Source organism: Panthera leo, chromosome B4 (assembly GCF_018350215.1).
Source record: "Panthera leo isolate Ple1 chromosome B4, P.leo_Ple1_pat1.1, whole genome shotgun sequence".
NCBI classification, from domain to species: Eukaryota; Metazoa; Chordata; class Mammalia; order Carnivora; family Felidae; genus Panthera; species Panthera leo.
The window spans coordinates 94,466,435-94,489,380 of record NC_056685.1 but is presented as its reverse complement, the minus strand read 5'-3'; the positions used below and the strand labels follow the sequence as shown (position 1 = coordinate 94,489,380).

Sequence of the window (22,946 nt, the reverse complement as noted above, 5' to 3'; positions counted from 1 at the left end):
ATCTGGGGGAATAAAAGAAACAATTTTTGTAAGCTTTCTGAGAAGCAAGAGCCTAAAAGGATGTAAGTATTAATAAGCAGAGTAGTATAGACCTAGGGTTACATTGCTATAACATTATTTCTAGTAATCATACATTAAGAGGAAAAAATCTGTAATGTTAGATCATGATTTTCAGTACAATGCAGGCAGAAAAAGTATTAGAATTTCACACACACACACACACACACACACACACACACAAAATATGGTGAACTTATTCATTCAACAAATCTTTGCTGAACTTTTGTAGCATACTATGCCTTCAATGCTCCTATACTCATTTGTGTTAATCTCAAACTTATAGACAGTAGAAATGTTCCAGTCTTCCTGTCTAAATTTCAGAGAATAAGATATTTGAAGTTTCTATTCCTACAGATATTAAAAAATACAGCTACTTGCCTAAAATCTTGACAATCAGAAGAACAGCATGTCTAAAGCTAGGGAAAGGAAACTAAAACTTGCCTTATTCTGAGACCAAATTACATGTAGCAAAAATTTAAGTCTATGAATTTATGCCTCCCCCACTTACCTTCTTTTCTGAAAATAAATTTTCTGGTTCTACTATACACTATGGAAATTATGAAGTTTCTAAAAAAAAATCTAATAACTTCCTCTATATTATCATATTAATAGTTTATTCAATCTAAGGTTTTCTCTATTTCACATCTAACTAGCAAAAAGCAAACTCATTTCTTAGGATATTAGACTATTTTAATAATTTATGAGAAAAATAATTTATAAAAACATCAAATTTTTAAACTAACAAAAATGATTCACTGGTGAAATGGCCCAATCTCCACCCTCAAAATACTGATGACAGTACTATTTTCCCTCCAGACTTGCTCACCACATACTTACCTGTGCAACTTCTTTCAACATTTGCTACTCTGGGCATTGGAAAGCTCAGAGCTGAAGTGAAGAAGGAAAGGTTGGAGGGTGAACCATGACACCAGCCCCACACTAGGAGCTCCCCTGAGATACTACAGCAGGGTTGACACCATAGCTCTGAAGTTCAAACTCCAGCAAACGATAAGAAAGGAGTCCAACCAGAACATGATAAACAATGGGATTCTTCTGCTCTTTGAAAAATTAGGAAATCCTGCTATAAATATCTAAATGTCCAGTTTCAACATTATGACTCCCTGGTTCACACCTTCATTATTCCCAACCCCAGAATCATCTCTGAGACTGATTCAAAGTATGAATCAACAAAAGGACAGGGGGCAAAAAAGCTTTCTATAAATATACACACATTTTCAGAAAATGAAAGGACAGGGCTCACCTGATGATCATGAAACCATCTAAGACACTATGTGAAAATACTTTGCCTATTCATTCCTTGTATACTTTTTCTTGTTCTCCTAAGCACTCAACATTAAATCTTAGACTATCATACACATTAACACCATCAACCAGCAGAATGACAGCTAGATTACATGGATGTATTTAAATTCCTGCAAGTGGATCAGTGAACTTTTTAAAAACCAGAGATACCTTTTGGTAGAAGTATATTCCTTGGGAAGAAATGATTCAGAACATTCCATCCTAAAACACCAGAATACACATTCTTTTCAAATGTACATGGAACATTCTCCAGAAGAGAGCACATATATTAGGCCACAAAATAAGTCTCAACAAATTCAAATTTCTTAAAAATGCCCCCCTCTGATAAAAACAAGTAAGGAACCTTCAATTAAAATAACCTGAAACAAACTAGACAAAGAGAAAAACTTAAAGACTTAAAGAAATCAATCTAAATAGAGAACTTAAAAGAAATATGATTTATTCACAATAAACTCATTTATTCACATTAAAAATGTGAATCTTTGTTTTATAATAAGTGAATTATTGACTCAGAAAAGGCTAGATTCTATTATGAATACTAAGATGAATATCTTAGATATCTTAGATATCTAATATCTAATATCTAAGATGAATAGATGCTTAAGTTATTTAAAGATAACACCTATTCAATAACATTACTGAAGATGACAAATATTTTGAAATTGTAAGCTAAATATAAAGAAGTATCAGAAAAATGATGTTATATGAAGCAGTTAAAAATGAAAAAGTACTCCTTCAGCAAGGGAACATAAGACCTTTAAAATACTTTTAAAATACCTTGCCCTATAAATTAATTCAATAAACATTCAGTAAGCATCTACTATGTGCTAGATATCACATTTCTACTCTTATATACTTTATCCATTTGATGCCCAGAATAAAGGAACATCAGAAATCAAAGGGAATGGAGGTAGAAAGACATTTAAAATGGCTTTCTGCACCATTACTATGGTTTCCAAAGCCTTAGTTAACTCACCCTTACTTCTAAATCTATTATCATTTCCCCTTCTCTTGTGGTGTTCCTGCCACACTACTCCCCACTCCTGTCTCCAGCCCTTTGCATTTCTATCTTCAGCAATGCTTTTCCCCTAGGTATGTATCTATATGGTTTCCTACCCACCCCAACTTCAGGTATTGAGTCATCTAGTGAGGACTTCCCTGTCTATTTAAAATTGTACGACCGGGGCACCTGGGTGGTTCAGTCGGTTGGGCGTCTGACTTCAGCTCAGGTCATGATCTCAGCTTGTGAGTTCGAACCCACGTCGGGCTCTGTGCTGACAGCTGGGAGACTGGAGCCTGCTTCGGATTCTGTGTCTCCCTCCCTCTCTCTGCCCCTCCCCTACTCACTCGCTCTCTCGCTCTCTCTCTCTCTCTCAAAAATAAATAAAAACATTAAAAAAAAAAACCTCTGGGGTGCCTGGGTGGCTCAGTTGGTTGGGCGTCCGACTTCGACTCAGGTCACAATCTCACGGTCCGTGAGTTCGAGCCCTGCGTCGGGCTCTGGGCTGATGGCTCGGAGCCTGGAACCTGCTTCAGATTCTGTGTCTCCCTCTCTCTCCACCCCTCCCCCATTCATGCTCGATCTCTCTCAGTCTCAAAAATAAATAAACGTTAAAAAAAAATTTGAAAAAAGAAAAAAAAACCAAAAACCTCTAAGTAAAAAAAAAAAAAAAATTGCACTACCCTTTTCCCCAACTTCTTAAGCACTCTCTATCTCCCTTCTTCTTCTTTCTCCATAACATTATCAACAAATAATATATAACGTATTTTATTTATTTTGTTTAATGTCTTCCTATGTTCTAAAATGTCAGCTCCATCAGAACAGAAATTGTCTGTTCATTTGTCTCAAGATCTGGAATTGTGCCTTACACATGAATACAAAGAACATGAAGATGTCCTCATCTTAATCCATGCATGCCATTACCTGAGTGTTATTTGACACTAACAGACCAATGCAGTGCTTACAGCACAGGGCAAAAATTTTATGAACACAACAATTACTTTTAAAAGTAACAGGATTATGTTGAAAAACTGTTAAAACTTACATTTGTGAAACATGAATGAAATTGTTTTTATGCCTTTTCACAATGAAATTGACAACTACCTCCAAAATATCTAACAGACTACCAGAAACCTTCAGTGGTTAGAGTGCCATACAATGAGAAGTACTAGATAAGGACTGGGAGAATAAAACACTTTTTTTCCATTTCCTCATTTTTTTTCTCAAGTTAGATTACCTTTTTTTAAAAGCTGTTTTGAGAGTATCTGAGACTTACAGTTTAATATCAAGAGATAAGGCATGTCTCTTTTGTATCACAAAATTGCACTGGAAGAATTATACTACTTAGAGCCACTGGGTTGCACTGTAGTCCGTGGGAATATAACTCCTTGGAGTCAGCCAAACAGTGCATTACCTGAACAGTCTACTACAGTGGGCGTGTTACAAAGTAAGCACTAATAAGTACTGAATGCTTACCGAATGATAAATACTGTTCAAAGCACTGTGTGTGTGTGTGTGTGTGTGTGTGTGTGTCTCCCTCCTCACTTAATCAGAACAATACCTCCATAAGATGATTACTTTTACCTCAAATTGATGCACGGAGGGTGGAGTCTATAGAATCTAGATAGGTCAACGATATTTCCGTATCGCAGTTATCATGAAGAATACCCAGGACTTGCAACTCCAATAAGCTACCAAAGGTTTGTTCTCCCGAAAAAACCCAAGTGGATAGGCTCTAAATTTTGATACTTAGCCAAAGTGCTAAGACCTGAAATATGAAGGATGAAGTAAAGACTTACGTTTTGTAACTGTAAGTTTAATCCTCAGCTTTCTTTCCTTAACCTGTTTACAGAACACTACCAATCAAATGTAAGAACAGCCCTCTACCCCACCTTCAAACTTGTATTTTCTGTGGAAAAATGAAACTGCTCAACAGAAAAGAATGTCACACACTATCAAAATGAGGTCCCCACCTATCAACAAAAAGACTAACAACTACATGTTAACAAGCTCTGTTCACAAACACTGTCACCATTTTTTAAAAACCTGTTATTTGGAAATAATTTTAGACTTACACATCAGTTGCAAACATAGTACCAAGTTCCCATATGCCCCACTCTCCCCAGTGGCAACATCTTATTTGACCACAGTATCAAAACTAAGAAATTAACTATTAACTAAACAACTTTATACAGATTTCACCAGTTTTTCCACTGATGTCTTTTCTTCTATCCCAGAATCCACATTACATTTAGGTTTCCTCAGTCTTCAACCTTGGACTTTACCTCAGTTTTTCCTTGGCTTTCACTACACTGATGTCATTAGTTACATTAATGTTAATTAAGTACATCATAGAGTGTTCTGCATTGTGGGTATGTCTTGTTTTCTCATGACTAGATAGAGGTTATACATATTTAAAGCCACCTCGCTGCAGAGATAATGTGTCCTTCTCAAGTGCATCCTATATGATGGATATATACATGAGTGCATATGATGGTAATATGCTTTATTATAGGTGATTAACCCTGATCTTGATTAAGCTGGTGCATCCACCAGTCTTCTCATCTGTAAATTACTATTTTCCCATTTTAAACAATGAATGTTTTGAAAGAAATTCTTTGAGAGCATGCAAGTATCTGTTCATCCTTAAATTTCTGCCTACTAATTATACCATTCATCCATGGATATTGCTCGCATCTATTATTGTGATGCTCTAATGGTGATTTGTTATTTTCATTCTTCTATACTGTTTGTTAACTGAAATGTTTCTATAAGGAAACCATTCAACTTTTAAAGATTTCACTCTTAAATATCAAGAGTGTCAGAAACTTTACCTAACTGGTTGAAAGTAATACAGGTAGAAAGTGACGAACAATGTCTCAAAATTGTTACTCTAACAATCACATTCTTTCAGCTTTATTACATTGCTTTTATCCCACTAGAAAAGGTTTAAAATTTCATGTCCCAGTCTCTCTTGGCATCTCTGGCCCTAAATGAGAAAGATCTTTTTTTTCTTTTATCTTTGAAAAACTATCTTCCTAGTTTTCACTAGCATATGTATGTACTATTTTGTCTTTAATTTACTGAGCCAGGTTAAACAATAAAGAGATAATACTACAGAACACATATTTTACTAGAAATACCAGTGAAATTATTACCTCACCTGAGAAGAGAAATGGCTGCTGTATTTACGGGTCTATCAGATTCTAGGAAATCTTCAGTAAGGGAATTCAAGAGAAATCATGCAATTGTTTGCTTTAGCTTAAAGAGAATCACAGCTATGATGACGCCATATGTGAGCTGTAATATATTTACTGACATGTCATGTTTTATGTGTCTTTCCAAGTGGCCTTAAGTGCTGAGAAAAGGTCTAGTATTTCTGTGTATATACTACACAGTACTTACACAACAGAAAGTAAGTATTCAATCCTTAACTAAATACTGACACAGAAGCTTGTTCTCTTTGTCAGAAAAGACTTCTCATCTGTCTTCTCAACCAAAATATAAATTTTAAAAGTGAAATCTTGGGGGCTCCTGGGTGGCTCAGCCGGTTAAGCGGCCGACTTCAGCTCAGGTCATGATTTCGCGCTCCGTGAGTTCAAGCTCCGTGTCGGGCTCTGTGCTGACAGCTCAGAGCCTGAAGCCTGTTTCAGATTCTGTGTCTCTCTCTCTCTCTGACCCTCCCCCGTTCATGCTCTGTCTCTCTCTGTCTCAAAAATAAATAAATGTTAAGAAAATACAAGGATAAACAGAAAATTCTGAAAGCAGCAAGGGATAAACGTGCCCTAACATATAAAAGGAGACCTAATAAGACTCGTGACTGATCTCTCTTTTGAAACTTGGCAGGTCAGAAAGGATTGGCACGAGATCTTCAATGTGTTGAACAGGAAAAATATGCAGCCGAGAATCCTTTATCCAGCAAGTCTGTCATTTAGACTAGAAGGAGAGAAAAAGGTCTTCCCAAACAAACAAAAACTGAAGGAATTTGTCACCACTAAACCAGCCCTACAAGAGATCCTAAGGGGGATCCTGTGAGACAAAGTACCAGAGACATCGCTACAAGCATAAAACACACAGACATCACAATGACTCTAAACCCGTATCTTTCTATAATAACACTGAATGTAAATGGATTAAATATGCCAACCAAAAGACATAGGGTATCAGAATGGATAAAAAAACAAGACCCATCTATTTGCTGTCTACAAGAGACTCATTTTAGATCTGAGGACACCTTTAGATTGAGAGTGAGGGGATGGAGAACTATTTATCATGCTACTGGAAGCCAAAAGAAAGCTGGAGTATCCATACTTACATCAGACAAACTAGACTTTAAATTAAAGGCTGTAACAAGAGATGAAGAAGGGCATTATATAATAATTACAGGGTCTATCTATCAGGAAGAGCTAACAATTATAAATGTCTATGTGCCGAATACCGGAGCCCCCAAATATATAAAACAATTACTCATAAACATAAGCAACCTTATTGATAAGAATGTGGTCATTGCAGGGGACTTTAACACTCCGCTTACAGAAATGGATAGATCATCTAGACACACAGTCAATTAAGAAACAAGGGCCCTGAATGATACATTGGATCAGATGGACTTGGCAGATATATTTAGAACTCTGCATCCCAAAGCAACAGAATATACTTTCTTCTCGAGTGCACATGGAACATTCTCCAAGATAGATCATATACTGGGTCACAAAACAGCCCTTCATAAGAATACAAGAATTGAAATTACACCATGCATACTTTCAGACCACAATGCTATGAAGCTTGAAATCAACCACAGGAAAAAGTCTGGAAAACCTCCAAAAGCATGGAGGTTAAAGAACACCCTACTAAAGAATGAGTGGGTCAACCAGGCAATTAGAGAAGAAATTAAAAAATATATGGAAACAAACGAAAATGAAAATACAACAATCCAAATGCTTTGGGACGCAGCAAAGGCAGTCCTGAGAGGAAAATACATTGCAATCCAGGCCTATCTCAAGAAACAAGAAAAATCCCAAATACAAAATCTAACAGCACACCTAAAGGAAATAGAAGAACAGCAAAGGCAGCCTAAACCCAGCAGAAGAAGAGAAATAATAAAGATCAGAGCAGAAATAAACAAAATAGAATCTAAAAAAACTGTAGAGCACATCAATGAAACCAAGAGTTGGTTTTTTGAAAAAATAAACAAAATTGACAAATCTCTAAACAGGCTTCTCAAAAAGAAAAGGGAGATGACCCAAATAGATAAAATCATGAATGAAAATGGAATTATTACAACCAATCTCTCAGAGATACAAACAATTATCAGGGAATACTATGAAAAATTATATGCCAACAAATTGGACAACCTGGAAGAAATGGACAAATTCCTAAACACCCACACTCTTCCAAAACTCAATAAGGAGGAAATAGAAAGCTTGAACAGACCCATAACCAGCGAAGAAATTGAATCGGTTATCAATAATCTCCCAACAAATGAGAGTCCAGGACCAGATGGCTTCCCAGGGGAGTTCTACCAGACATTTAAAGCAGAGATAATACCTATCCTTCTCAAGCTATTCCAAGAAATACAAAGGGAAGGAAAACTTCCAGACTCATTCTATGAAGCCAGGATTACTTTGATTCCTAAACCAGACAGAAACCCAGTAAAAAAAGAGAACTACAGGCCAATATCCCTGATGAATATGGATGCAAAACTTCTCAGTAAGATACTAGCAAATCGAATTCAACAGCATATAAAAAGAATTATTCACCATGATCAAGTGGGATTCATTCCTGGGATGCAGGGCTGGTTCAACATTCGCAAATCAATCAACATGATACATCACATTAATAAAAGAAAAGATAAGAACCATATGATCCTGTCAATCGATGCAGAAAAGGCCTTTGACAAAATCCAGCACCTTTCTTAATAAAAACCCTTGAGAAAGTCGGGATAGAAGGAACATACTTAAACATAAAAGCCATTTATGAAAAGCCCACAGCTAACATCATCCTCAATGGGGAAAAATTGAGAGCTTTTTCCCTGAGATCAGGAACACGACAGGGATGCCCACTCTCACCGCTGTTGTTTAACATAGTGTTGGAAGTTCTAGCATCAGCAATCAGACAACAAAAGGAAATCAAAGGCATCAAAATTGGCAAAGATGAAGTCAAGCTTTCGCTTTTTGCAGATGACATGATATTATACATGGAAAATCCGATAGACTCCACCAAAAGTCTGCTAGAACTGATTCATGAATTCAGCAAAGTTGCAGGATACAAAATCAATGTACAGAAATCAGTTGCATTCTTATACACTAACAATGAAGCAACAGAAAGACAAATAAAGAAACTGATCCCATTCACAACTGCACCAAGAAGCATAAAATACCTAGGAATAAATCTAACCAAAGATGTAAAAGATCTGTATGCTGAAAACTATAGAAAGCTTATGAAGGTAATTGAAGAAGATATAAAGAAATGGAAAGACATTCCCTGCTCATGGATTGGAAGAATAAATATTGTCAAAATGTCAATACTACCCAAAGCTATCTACACATTCAATGCAATCCCAATCAAAATTGCACCAGCATTCTTCTCGAAACTAGAACAAGCAATTCTAAAATTCATATGGAACCACAAAAGGCCCCGAATAGCCAAAGTAATTTTGAAGAAGACCAAAGCAGGAGGCATCACAATCCCAGACTTTAGCCTCTACTACAAAGCTGTAATCCTCAAGACAGCATGGTATTGGCACAAAAACAGACACATAGACCAATGGAATAGAATAGAAACCCCAGAACTAGACCCACAAACGTATGGCCAACTCATCTTTGACAAAGCAGGAAAGAACATCCAATGGAAAAAAGACAGTCTCTTTAACAAATGGTGCTGGGAGAACTGGACAGCAACATGCAGAAGGTTGAAACTAGACCACTTTCTCACACCATTCACAAAAATAAACTCAAAATGGATAAAGGACCTGAATGTAAGACAGGAAACCATCAAAACCCTAGAGGAGAAAGCAGGAAAAGACCTCTCTGACCTTAGCCGTAGCAATCTCTTACTCGACACATCCCCAAAGGCAAGGGAATTAAAAGCAAAAATGAATTACTGGGACCTTATGAAGATAAAATGCTTCTGCACAGCAAAGGAAACAACCAACAAAACTAAAAGGCAACCAACGGAATGGGAAAAGATATTTGCAAATGACATATCGGACAAAGGGCTAGTATCCAAAATCTATAAAGAGCTCACCAAACTCCACACCCGAAAAACAAATAACCCAGTGAAGAAATGGGCAGAAAACATGAATAGACACTTCTCTAAAGAAGACATCCAGATGGCCAACAGGCACATGAAAAGATGTTCAACGTCGCTCCTCATCAGGGAAATACAAATCAAAACCACACTCAGATATCACCTCACGCCAGTCAGAGTGGCCAAAATGAACAAATCAGGAGACTATAGATGCTGGAGAGGATGTGGAGAAACGGGAACCCTCTTGCACTGTTGGTGGGAATGCAAATTGGTGCAGCCACTCTGGAAAACAGTGTGGAGGTTCCTCAAAAAATTAAAAATAGACCTATCCTATGACCCAGCAATAGCACTGCTAGGAATTTACCTACTCCTAAGGGATACAGGAGTACTGATGCATAGGGGCACTTGTACCCCAATGTTTATAGCAGCACTCTCAACAATAGCCAAATTATGGAAAGAGCCTAAATGTCCATCAACTGATGAATGGATAAAGAAATTGTGGTTTATATACATAATGGAGTACTACATGGCAATGAGAAAGAACGAAATATGGCCCTTTGTAGCAACATGGATGGAACTGGAGAGTGTGATGCTAAGTGAAATAAGCCATACAGAGAAAGACAGATACCATATGTTTTCACTCTTATGTGGATCCTGAGAAACTTAACAGAAACCCATGGGGGAGGGGAAGGAAAAAAAAAAAAAAGAGGTTAGAGTGGGAGAGAGCCAAAGCATAAGAGACTCTTAAAAACTGAGAACAAACTGAGGGTTGATGGGGGGTGGGAGGGAGGGGAGGGTGGGTGATGGGTATTGAGGAGGGCACCTTTTGGGATGAGCACTGGGTGTTGTATGGAAACAAATTTGACAATAAATTTCATATATTGAAAAAAAAAATTTTTTTTAATTAAAAAAAAAAATGAAATCTTGTAATTTGTACTTCTAACCAAAATGTAGTAGTAGGAACATGGTCTTCTCCTGCCTCACCTGAAACAAATTTTAAAAAAGGATAAAATATATTAACCAATGGTTTTTAGACATAGAACATAAGGCAGCTCAAGACAACCCCTGAAAGAAGAGAAAAGAGTAAATGTGAGGCTTACAAACAGCCTTGCTTATAGACTGGAGGAGTTTCTGGGCTGCAGTGCAGTGAGAGGGAGCCCTGGTGGAACTCAGAAATGTCCACCGTGAATTGAGTAAGTGTAGCTGAGTCTAGGTGGGCCAAGGCAGCTGGTGTCAAAAGGCTAGAGAGTACCAGACAGAAGAGAGCTGCAACGAAAATGAGTTCTAAAGACCCAAACAAGGTGTCTCTGGAAGCTTCAGCTAAGCACTGATCAACATATGCATGGAGCAAAGTACCAGAGACTAGAAAAAGAGTGGTAACAACCTCCAGGGCTCACACAGGGCTGTTCCCACAAGTCAGAGTATTAAAATATAATTCACAAGGCATTGTACAGTATACTCAGAAGAGTACAGTTGGGAAAAATTAGACCTAGACTAAAGGCTACTGGGTTTCTGTGTAAAACACCTTAAAATTAAAAGACAAAAAAAAGGAAGTATCAAAGAGCCCCAACAGCTTCTAACTACATTCTGTCATCAAGAAAGCGCAAGAATATTAGCAAAAATACAAAGATACAGCACCAAAAAGGTAAAATTTCCAAGGGCTGGCATCCAAACAAAAACTACCAGGCAACAGGGCACCTGGGTACCTCAGTCAGTTGAATGTCCAACTTCAGATCAGGTCATGATCTCGCGGTTCACGAATTCAAGCCCCTCATCAGGCCCTCTGCTGTCAGAGTGAAACCTGCTTTGGATCTCTGTCCACCTCTCTCTGCCCCTCCCCCACTTGTGCTCTCTCAAAATTAGATAAAACACTAAAAAAAAAAACACACAGAGGAAAGAAAAAAATTTAAAACATCAGTAAGCTGTGGGACAACTTCAAGTGATCTACTATACGTATAATAGGAGTCGCCAAAGTAAAACAGGGAGAGAACATTTAAAGAAGTGATGGATAAAATTTCCCAAATTTGATAAAATCTCTAAACACAAATTCAAGGGGCTCAATAAATTTCAAACACATGAGTCATGAAGAAAATTATACCAAGACACAGCATAATCAAAATCTGTAAAACCGGTGATAAAAAAAAAAAATGTAATACTGGGGCACCTGGGTGGCTCAGTCAGTTAAGCATCCAACTCTTGATGGCTGACAGCATTGAGCCTGCTTGGGATTTTCTCTCTCCCTCTCTTGCTGCCCTCCCCAGCAACCTCTCTCCCTCTCTCTCTCTCTCTCTCTCTCAAAATAAACATTAAAAAAAAAAAAAAACTTAATACTAACCAGAAAGAAAAAGTTATGTTATATAAAGAGGATTATGTAAAGGCCCCCCCACAAGGGGGTGAATGGCTCAGTTGGTTAAAAGCATCTGACTCTTGATTTTGGTGCAAGTCCTGATCTCACAGTCCATGGGTTCAAGCCCTGCATTGGGCTCTGTGCTGACAGTGTGGAGCCTGCTTGGGATTCTCTCTCTCCCTCCTCTCTGCCCTTCTGCTACTTGCACATGCACTCTCTCTCTCTCAAAATAAATAAATAAACTTAAAACAAAATGGCAGGGTTTTGTCAGAAATTATCTAAGCCAGAAGACATTAGAGCAAAATCTTTAAAATACTAAAAACAAAACAAAAAACCTGTCAATCTTTAATTCCATACCCAGCAAAAAATCCTTCAAAAATGAAGATCAAATAAAGACTATTACAGACATAAAAAATGTGAAAGAATCCATCACTATCAGAAAGGCATCACAAATGTGTTTAAAAAAAAATTTTTTTTTAACGTTTATTTATTTTTGAGGCAGAGAGAGACAGAGCATGAACGGGGAGAGTGAGAGAGAGAGAGAGGGAGACACAGAATCTGAAACAGGCTCCAGGCTCTGAGCGGTCAGCACAGAGCCCAACGGGAGGCTCGAACTCACAGACCATGAGATCATGACCCGAGCCGAAGTCGGACGCTTAACCGACTGAGCCACCCTGGCGCCCCACAAAAATGTTTTTTAGTTAAGGTCTTTTCTGATAGCTCTTTATCCTGTAGACTCACATTGTCAGAAACAATTCAAAGAGTAAAAATGTGGTTTGCTATAAGCACAGAACTAACTACTTGTTAGATATGTAGGAAAGAGGTACTTGACAGAGATACTATAAAAGACCTAACAGTCAATTTTAAAAAAGTGTTTTCTTTAATGTTTATTCATTTTTGAGAGACAGAGACAAAACATGAGAGGGAAAGGGGGAGAGAGAGAGAGAGAGAGACAGACAGACAGACACAGAATCCGAAGGAGGCTCCAGGCTCTGAGCTGTAAGCACAGACCCCGATGCAGGGCTTGAACCCACAAACTCTGAAATCAGGACCTAAGCCAAAGTCGTGCGCTTAACCGACTTAGCCACCCAGGTCCCCCAATTTTTTTTTTAATCTTAGTAATTGGTATATCTAGAAAGATGTAAGATCTTTGTATCTGTATCTAGAAAGATATAAAGATCTGTACTATTCTAGGGTGTGATAGTTTAGGAGTAAATACAATTTGAACTTATGCATGTGTACAGGATGTCTGAAATTGAGGACCAGAAATATCCATTTACTCTGACTCTAAATGTGGCCCTAAAATAAACTGCTTGATGAAACTGGGTCCCAAAGATTATAGGTTGGAAGTTTTTGTAGTATGTCATGAGGATATTCATATTCAAGTAGCGATCAAAGAAGCCCAACTAAAAGAACTGTGGGCTAACGGACATGACAATTGTGGGTTAAGCAAAAGTTCTTTTTAAAAGGGCTATCTTGAAGATTATAAACTTTGGAAGAATCAAGATGATAGGCTGTGGAAGGAACCACAACATGTGTCATTCCTTAAATAAAAATTTAATTACTTTAAATAATTTTGCCTAGGTTACACATAATAAAAAAAAATTTTTTAAAGTTCTCCAAGTAAAAGGAAAATGACAATATAAAGAAAGGTAAGGAGGGAAAAGGAAAGGGAACTGAAGGAGGCAGACAAGAAAGGGAAGAAAAAAAAGTTGTAAGAAGAGAAAAAAGGGGAAAGATAGGATGGAAAGAGAAAAGAAAGAATGGGAAGGGATGTTTTCAATTATGGATGATGATAAGAAGCAGAAATAATAAGCCCCCTCAAATTACAATGAACAATGAGAATATAGAATAGAAGCAAGAAATGCTTCCCGTAAGAAGTGAAATTTCACTTGAGATCTAGAAAATGATTAAGATCATGTTTCTGGTACTAGGATATACTATACACAAAAACCAAAATGCTCCACTCAAAACCAACTTAAAAATGTTCCATGAAGTATTGGTTCAGCCAATCAACAAATATTCACTAAGCATATGCCAGACCTTATTCACAAATGCAGATACAGTGTGAACAAAATATCAGTGAAAACTAACACAGAGATTACATCTTTATTTTTAAATGAATTGTTAAGGGAGAAAGGGAAATTCAGCACCTCAAAACAAAGTAAAAGCTAGAGTTCAGAGAAGACACAAGTTTATATCCCCAAAGGAGAATTTGCCCAAGGTAGAAAAGCTGTTAAAAGACCTTCTCAAAAAGCAAGTACCTTAAACGGGTATACCATAATTGTAATAACCTCTTAGTGAAGAAAGCACTTGAATATCATGATTTTGATGCTAGGCAGAAAGAGGTAAAGGAAAGCTCTTCTGAGAATCAACAGCCATAAACCAGCCTGAATTCACACTACCTATATGGACTGCAACCTAAGGTAACATTTTATTTTTAACTGGTCCTGGACTGGTAGACTCTTAGGCACTGGCAAAAGCAAATGCAAATCAAATCCCCTTGGGGGATGTCCTTCCACCTAGTCCTCAACAAATTCCCACAGCTAAGAAACATGAAATGGTGACAACACACACACAAGGAAACAAGGTACCACAAGTGAAAACCAGCAGAAACAAAAGACATTAAGAATGATCTGCCAGATGGGCACCTGGGTGGTTCAATTGGTTGGGCGACCGACTTCAGCTCAGGTCATGACCTCACAAGTTCATGAGTTCATGAGTTCAGGCCCCACATCAGGCTCTGTGTTGACAATTCAGAGCCTAGAGCCTGGAGCCTGCTTCAGATTCTGTGTCTCCTGCTTGCTCTCTGCCCCTCCCCCACTCATGCGCGCACACTCTTTTTCTCTCAGAAATAAACATTAAAAATAAATTAAAAAAAAAAAAGAATGATCTGTAGCAATTTCCAATTGCTGGATTTATCACACATTAAACACAAGAATGTATATAATAATTAAAGAAAAAATATGATAGAATCCAGATCTAACAAAGGAATGAATAATGATAATATGTGAATAATAATGGGCAAATATGTGGGTAAAGAAGACACAGACACCAAGATTAACAGATATGATCTAATGGGAAAAACAGCAATACACCCACCAATCGATCAATACACATTTTGTTCCAAGTTCATAAACAGGTAAGTGGTATCATACTAACTACACTCTCTAGCTACAGTGAAACTGCGTGAGAAATCAGCAACAACTAGAAAACTAGAAAAATCTCATAGATTTGAAAAATTTAAAATGACAAATCTGTAGCAAGGCTGACAAAGAGAAAAGGGATATAGTCAACAATCTTAAATATGAAAAAGGCGCTACAGAAAAAAATCTCTTTATCCTGATAGAGTATATCCACACACAAAAAAATACTGCAGCAAATATCATACTGGTGACAACTTAAAGCTTTTAAGACAAGAAATAAGACAAAAGATTTCTATTAACACTTCAACAATGTATCAGAAATATTATAGAGTTCAGAAATCAAGTTATAAATAATAAAAGTATCAAAACTGCAATTTCCAGATGATATGCTTATCTACATGAAAACTCCTTAGGAACCTGCAGATAAATTATAAGAATAAAAAGTTTAGCAACATTAATGGATACAATAATCAATCTACAAAAAATTGAGTGTAGGGGCACCAGGGTCGCTCAGCCCGTCTGGTGAGTGTCAATTTTGGCTCAGGTTATGATCTCACCATTAGTGAGTTCGGGCCCCGCTGACAGTTCAGAGCCTAGAGTCTGGAGCCTGCTTCAGATTATGTGTCTCCCTCTCTCTCTGTCCCTCCCCTGCTCAGGGTCTCTCGGTCTCTCTCTCTCTCTCTCAAAAATTAAAAAAGAAACATTAAAAAATTTTTTAAAGATATGGGAAAATATCTTCACTTACTTGATTTCAATATGGAAATGTCTTACACAGCCTCCATAAATTCTTTAAAAAAACTTTGACGTCAAATGTCGTATCAGTATGAACACTGTCGAGGTACTCAAAATTATTAAAAACACTCCTAAAAATACTCTTGAAAGGGCTTTTGTGAATTTAAGTTTCCTGAATTTTGAGAACATGGCTTGGTTCAAAATACTCTTCTAACTTCATCAAGCTCCCTCTTCAGTTGTTTTCATGTAACGTTTAAAAATACTGGGTTGAGCATCAGACTCCTGATTTTGACTCAGGTCATGATCTCAGGGTCATGGGATGGAGCCCCACGCTGGGGTCCATGCTCAGCGTGGAGCCTGCTTAGGATATTCATTCATTCTCTCTCTCTCTCTCTCTCTCTCTCCCCCTTCCCCCACTGCCCCTCTCCCCTGTTCAAGCTCTCTTATATACATATATATACACACGTATATACATATAATATACATATATATATACATACACACACACACGTGTGTGTGTGTGTGTGTGTGTGTGTGTGTGTGTGTGTGTGTATCTGGCTGTTTTCTGAGATTTTCTGGCTCTGTCCTCCTCTCTCATTTTTATCTAGAGGTTCTCTTTACTCTGTCTCTGCTGTCTCTATCCTGCTCAATCATGATTCTATTCCCAGAAACTTCTCAGCAGAATCCTGGAAGGGAGCACTGGTAGGCCAATCTTGAGAGATGACAGAGCAAGGCTGCTCACATTAGGCCTCACTACAGGTCCTTTACACAGATCCAATATACAGGTGGGCAACATCTCTCCCAGTTTCAAACTGGATAATCACTTTCAAATTGGTTGTTCACCACTCGGAGGTGCTTCTATTCTCAGTCAAGATACCCCAGTGCTTTTCTCTACCTTCTTATGTACTGAAACAGATACACGTAGGTTTTTTGGTTATTTCTCATCTGCTTACCTTTGGGAGGGTTCATGGGGATACCACATCACCAAGTTTTGTTATAAATGTTTTCATGGTTTGGGTTTTGCTACCCAGTTGATCTACTTTTATGTGGGAATTCAGAAAGATTTTAAAAACTAACCTGCCCTCATCCCAGAATCTAAGCAAGGCCTTAGAGTATATTTTGAAAATTAATTTTGCTTACTTCTATATTTTTTCTGATTCACAGAATTATCTGCACTCATGTTTTAATTTTCCTAATGATGAATGACTTAATGATGAACACATACTAATATTTATGAATGAAGCAAATTACTTAAATGAAGATTTTTTTTTTTTTTTCCGAAAGAGAATGTATTTCCCAACAGGAGCACTACAGTGAATACAGATACTGCCAGATATTTTAAATGTTGGGGAAACACAGCAGTTATCTGTCAAGATACTATGCTAACTACTGTTAAGTGGCTTAGACCTAATTACTCAACAGAGCTGTTCAGTTACTTCTTTTGGCCTAGGGGCACTGTGAAAACATTATTAAGACACTAAGGGTACCATATACCATGTATCTCGATGAAACTTGCTTTCTGGAAAAAATCACCTCATTTGATGATTTCAGAAGATGGAAAAGAAGTATCAGAAGATATAATGCAATGAAAGTAGGCTAACATTGTTAGCATCCTGTAATTATGAGCCAACGATGAGTGCCTTGGGAATTCATTTAACTTTATGTTCTTGGCCAGGGGAAGAAAAATAAGGAGGAAACAAAAATAAAAAATAAATGTCAAAATTTATTAAAAAAATATTCAAGTCATGGAGTCAACAGGATTTCTGTTGTTGATAATGTGATCATGACATAAGCAGAAGCATCACATTCAAAAGTGTAATTATAGGCACTAACCTCATTGTGTAACTGCAAGTGAATTTAATAGTCATCCATTTTGAATGTCTTCTATACCCTTGCTTCATCTCTGGCCACAAACAATAGGGTACAGCCATTTGTTTACAAGAGTTTCAAAAGAAAGGAAGAATAAACTGTGAACCAGCTCATTGGTTTCAGACATCGATTTCTGAACCAATTCCTTCCTCAGCTAACTCCTGTTTACCTTAATGCAGTGCCAAACAGCAACAATGATGAAAGCCTCCATCTTTCTGCTCTAGGTATCAGATCTACTCTGACGACTCTTGAATTGCTACGTACCCATTTGAAAGAAAATTCTTGTTCACTTTATTAGGTGTTCTTTATATTCATTATGCATTTTTAACACACTTTAACATATTACAGATTCTAAGATGCTTTGATGTTGGTGCTGTTTTCAATCATACTAGAAGGTATCAATGAATGGTTACAAGCTACTATGTTACAACTATGACTCTAAGATACCATGTTGTAAGATGTATCCTGACAGCAGAAAAATATAAATTTTCAATAAAATGTAACTCAGAATAAAAGAAACAGGGTACATCATTCCTTATTTACATTACATTTTTATTGCAGTATAAAAAAATAAAAATGTAATTTGTATATCGTGCTGTATAACTGTCTTGCACACCAAAAGGAAACATATCTACTGATGTATTTGTGTTAAAATAATTAAGCAACTTGTATTTTAAATGCTTTCTATTATGCAGAAATACTTGAGTGAATACTTGAGAGATAAGTATTTAGTGTTTTGGCCATATCTGGGAAATTGTTGTGGGTGGGCTAGAAATACGTTCTTTTTTCCTATTTGAAGTAATGAAATATATGGGCAAAGTCACCTCACAATACATAAAGATGCACCTGTATACACTGAAACACACATGTTACAAAACTGTAAAAATAAAAAGAATGAAACAGAAAATTCAAACTAGTGATTACTTCTGAGAAGGAGGCAAGGGAAGGGTGGCACATGGAAACTTCTCCATTAAGTGTAATAATGCAAGCTGCAGAAAAATGCTAATTTGTTAGAAACAAAGACAACAAATAACATTTGCACTTACATTGTTATTTGAAAAGATCTGAAAAGATATACACTAAACAGTTAAGGTAAACTTTCAGCCTATTTTATATTTCCATTATTCTTCAAAGTTTTTGCAACGCATACCTGTAACTTCTGTGATTTAAAATATAAAAAGGAAATAAAATATTTAATGATGGGGGAGGGAGAAGGAAATGACAATACAATCACTGCCATAATTCTGTGGCATGTTATATCCCACAAAGTTAATGCAGCAGTTTCAACTGTGAAGTTCTTCAGGAACATACGGATTAGGATGCATTAGATTCAGTTTATAGGTAACAATGAACTAACCAACATGACATTATCAATGACCTCATATTATAAAAAGTTCCATTCAGAGTAACATCTAAAAATCTTGGAAATATCAGTAGTTATGTTACCCAGCACACTCTACAATTTCTTTCTTTCACTTAATTCGTTTTATTTAACGTTACTGAAACATTCATTAAACAACTATTATTTACCCAAAACCATGGTAGGTACTGGCAGTTCCACGATGAACAAATACAGCTCTAGCTCATACAGTAGTACCGTCCAAGACAATATTCTGAAATGACCTAAAATTTCTACATCTGCACCGTCTGATATGGTAGCCATTAAAGGAAAGTAGCTGTTAGGCATTTGAAATGTGGCTAATACAACTGGAAAACTAAAATTTTTAAATTTTAATTCAAATACATTTAAATCTAAATAGCCACTTGTGGTTAGTGCCTACAGTATTAGCACAGGTCTACAGGAAGACAAGGACAAATAGATAGCTTACAATGTATTCGGTCAACACTAAACTATAAGTATCTACAAAGGTTATGAGAGCAAAGAAAAGGAACACTGAGCTCATATAAGTGTACTTCTGGAAGTACTAATAATACCTAATTCTTGAACCGTGTGAAACAAAGGTGAGGCATTACATGAAGAGGAACTAAAACAAGTAAAGGCTTAAGTGTAAAAGCGTATGGTAGGGAGATTAAAATCAGTTTTGTATTCCTAACTGAAAAAAATTCATACTAGGAAGTCAGAGGAGAGACATTGGAAGGGTAAATAAATGCAGATTGGGGTCAGAATATGGAAATACTGTATAAAGTTTGAGAGTTTGGTTTTATTACATATGAGATGGAAAGCCAGTGATGAGTTAAATTAGCAATTAGCATGGTTGGATTTGTACATACTTATCATTGAAATAAATTAGTAGAAATTAAAGGAAGATAAGTAAATACTGGCAAAACTGGGGGATTATATTTTCCTGAAAAAAGCTTGGCAATCCTTTCAAAACTGAATGAACTATGAACCATTTAAATAATTAAATTCTCACATGAACTAATAATATAGCAGTCTAAGCAAATAAAATTCAACTACTTGATTCAAACTCCAAAAACTTAACTGGGTTTAAATTTATAGAAAGAAATGAAACAAAGTAAATACCAGTATAAAAATCAGTACTTCAACCAACACCCATTTGAAAGTCATTAGTTTTTAGCACAAAGGTGAAGGAATACATTTTCTTAAGCTAAATTCCTAAGGCTTTTTATCAGGTCTACAAGGAAATGAGAATTAGAGATCTTTCTTATTAAACTCTGGAATATTAGCCTACTATTATCAGGATACCTAAATATCACTATAAATCATCAAGTGCCCTTCAAAAACAAAACCCCACGAAAGATGAACTGAGTGCAAACACTGGTACAAAGAAATCCTATCTTATCCATGAAAAAAACAAAATTCCTCAAAATGGAATTTTTAAAAAAATCCAAATCATTTCGTGTCAGCATATATGAACTTTTAGTGCTACCCATACAAATACAAGTGATTTATTTGATATTATTTTGAATTTCCCATGTGCTTTTAATATACTCATCATCACATCAGAAAGGGAAATTATATTTCTATATATGTCCTTTCCAAGAGTCTTCAAAAATAAAATAATTATGCAATGGAGATTTAAACAATTGTTTCCAACAATATTTCAACATGTATTAAGTGTTACTAAGTAACAATAAAAAAGGAGAAATATTTTCAGACAGAAAAACTCTAACCAAGAATTTTTTCAAAGAAGCTAAAGAACCTGGATTATTGGTAAATAATGTAAATGGAACAATATAGTATTTTTAGAGTAGAGTGAGCAGGAATTAGAAAATCTCTTCATGTGTAAAATACAATGTCATTTTGTTCCTTTCTTAATGAAAATTTTGGAATTCTATATTAAAATGATTCCATGAAGTAAATTACCATACTGTATAACCATACAAAAGTTCTATACTTACACTTTACCAACCTGATTATGAGCACCAAAAAGCCACATAGCCTAGAATCACAATACTCTTAAAATAATTTAGCAGAACCTATCAAAAGATGCAACAGCCCAAGCAGTGTGACCACTTAAACTCTTATGAGTCAAGGTACTTGGAAGTGGTTGTGAGGCCGGAGGAGCCAGAGCAAGTAGGAAAATGAGCAAAGGCCATGTTGGTCAAGTCTGTAAGAACCCTGAATAGATAGAAAAGGTTACAGGGAGAACTGTGTCTGCAGAGCCACAACTACGGCTTATTAAAATCATAAAGATCTGGCAAGAAACTTCAGACAGCAAGTGACAGGAAGAACAACTGGACACTATTTTTATTAGGCACAGTGCCCAAATGAGAACCTAAAACAAGTAAATCTAAATCTTGTAATCAAAGGATCTTTGCTATAAACACCACGAAGACCCATTCACAATTTTTTCCACTATTTACCTTTCCACTTTGAGGGAAGAAAAGATTAACTGAGCTAAAATAAATGATTAGCAGAGAAATGGTTAGAATCAAAGCTGCTGCTATAACACTGAGTTGCCTTCAACAGCCTAGAGGGAACAAAACTGGTAGGTGGCAGGGTGTGAGGGAAGCTGAACATGTATGTACCCATGCAGAAAGCCTACAGCTTATCCTTACCTGAGCTTTGAACTATTCTGTACTCTGAATTACTGCATAATTTGGTAATGTTATTATTAAAAAAGGAGAGTTTCTTTGAAAAATGAAATTCAAAAAAAATTTTTTAATCACTATTTCATACCACTCTCTTTAAAATTCACCTTCCTTTAAAACCTCAGAAAGAGGAATATTACACTTCAACCACCTTTTAGCATCTTTACATGCTACATGTAGGGAATGGATACTATTAACCAGCTTAATAAATGACAAAACAAGGGGCGCCTGAGTGGCTCAGTTGGTTAAGCGACCGACTTCGGCTCAGATCATGATCTCGCGGTTTGTGAGTTCGAGCCCCGCATCAGGCTCTGTGCTGACAGCTCAGAGCCTGGAGCCTGCTTCGGATTCTATGTCTCCCCACACCCTCTCCTGCTCCCTCAAGCTTCAGATTCTATGTCTCCCTCCCCTGCTCACGCTCTGTGTCTCTCTGTATCTCAATAATAAATAAACGTTAAAAAAAAAATTAAAAAAAAATAAATGACAAAACAAGAATCTAACATTATAAGGATAGCAAGCTAATGAGAAATTCAATAGAATTTGGGTCTCTGAGCACCCTGGGATGTTGCATTTCTATTTCTTTTATATTCTAACCAATTTTGTCTACACATCTGTGATGCTCTATTAACCCTGAATATAGCCTAAGAATTCAGGTTTATTCCTCCAGGAATAATAATATGTACGTATGTGTACATATATATATGTACACACACACACACACACACACACACACTCAGCACTTTGTTTTACAGAATACTAGCTCTGAACCCAGCCATGGAGTCATAAATTGTGTACCAGATAATCTAAGTTTTGACATATACACAAAGAATTACGTTGACACTAACAAAATATACATTTACCATAAGCATGATTTAAATGTTCCCAACTATTTCAGCTGTCAAAGCCAACACATGCATTTTAAATTATAAGCCAAAGTTTTTATATTGGAGTATATCCAATTTGCTGGTTTCAATTAAATATAACATATTAAACAGTTCAATGTAGCAATATGATCAAAAGACAAAAAGGGGGAAAAAAAAACTGATCTTACCTGGTAGTTTCTTTTCTCAGATAATGTATGTCCATCAGTCCTCACCATAGAGTCGTGTCCTTTCCTCACAGTACTGGAGGCAATCAAATAGAACTGTCACTCAAGGGTCGTGTCACAGGAAGGACCGCCCACCAGTTCTCCCTCTAGAGTGGA

At 36.6% G+C, this 22,946-nt stretch overlaps 1 protein-coding gene across 5 annotated transcripts in view; it reads right to left on the bottom strand.

The window, feature by feature from the left end:
* CNOT2 (CCR4-NOT transcription complex subunit 2) overlaps positions 1–22,946 on the bottom strand; it is a 130,668-nt gene that overhangs the window by 56,262 nt on the left and 51,460 nt on the right. For 3 of the 5 annotated variants that reach the window (XM_042947161.1, XM_042947166.1, XM_042947164.1), the window contains one exon: positions 22,794–22,866. In XM_042947161.1, the coding sequence (XP_042803095.1) occupies positions 22,794–22,866 (73 nt within the window). Of the gene's footprint in view, positions 1–22,793; positions 22,937–22,946 lie in introns of all 5 variants that reach the window. The other 2 variants (XM_042947162.1, XM_042947163.1) reach the window with 1 other exon arrangement.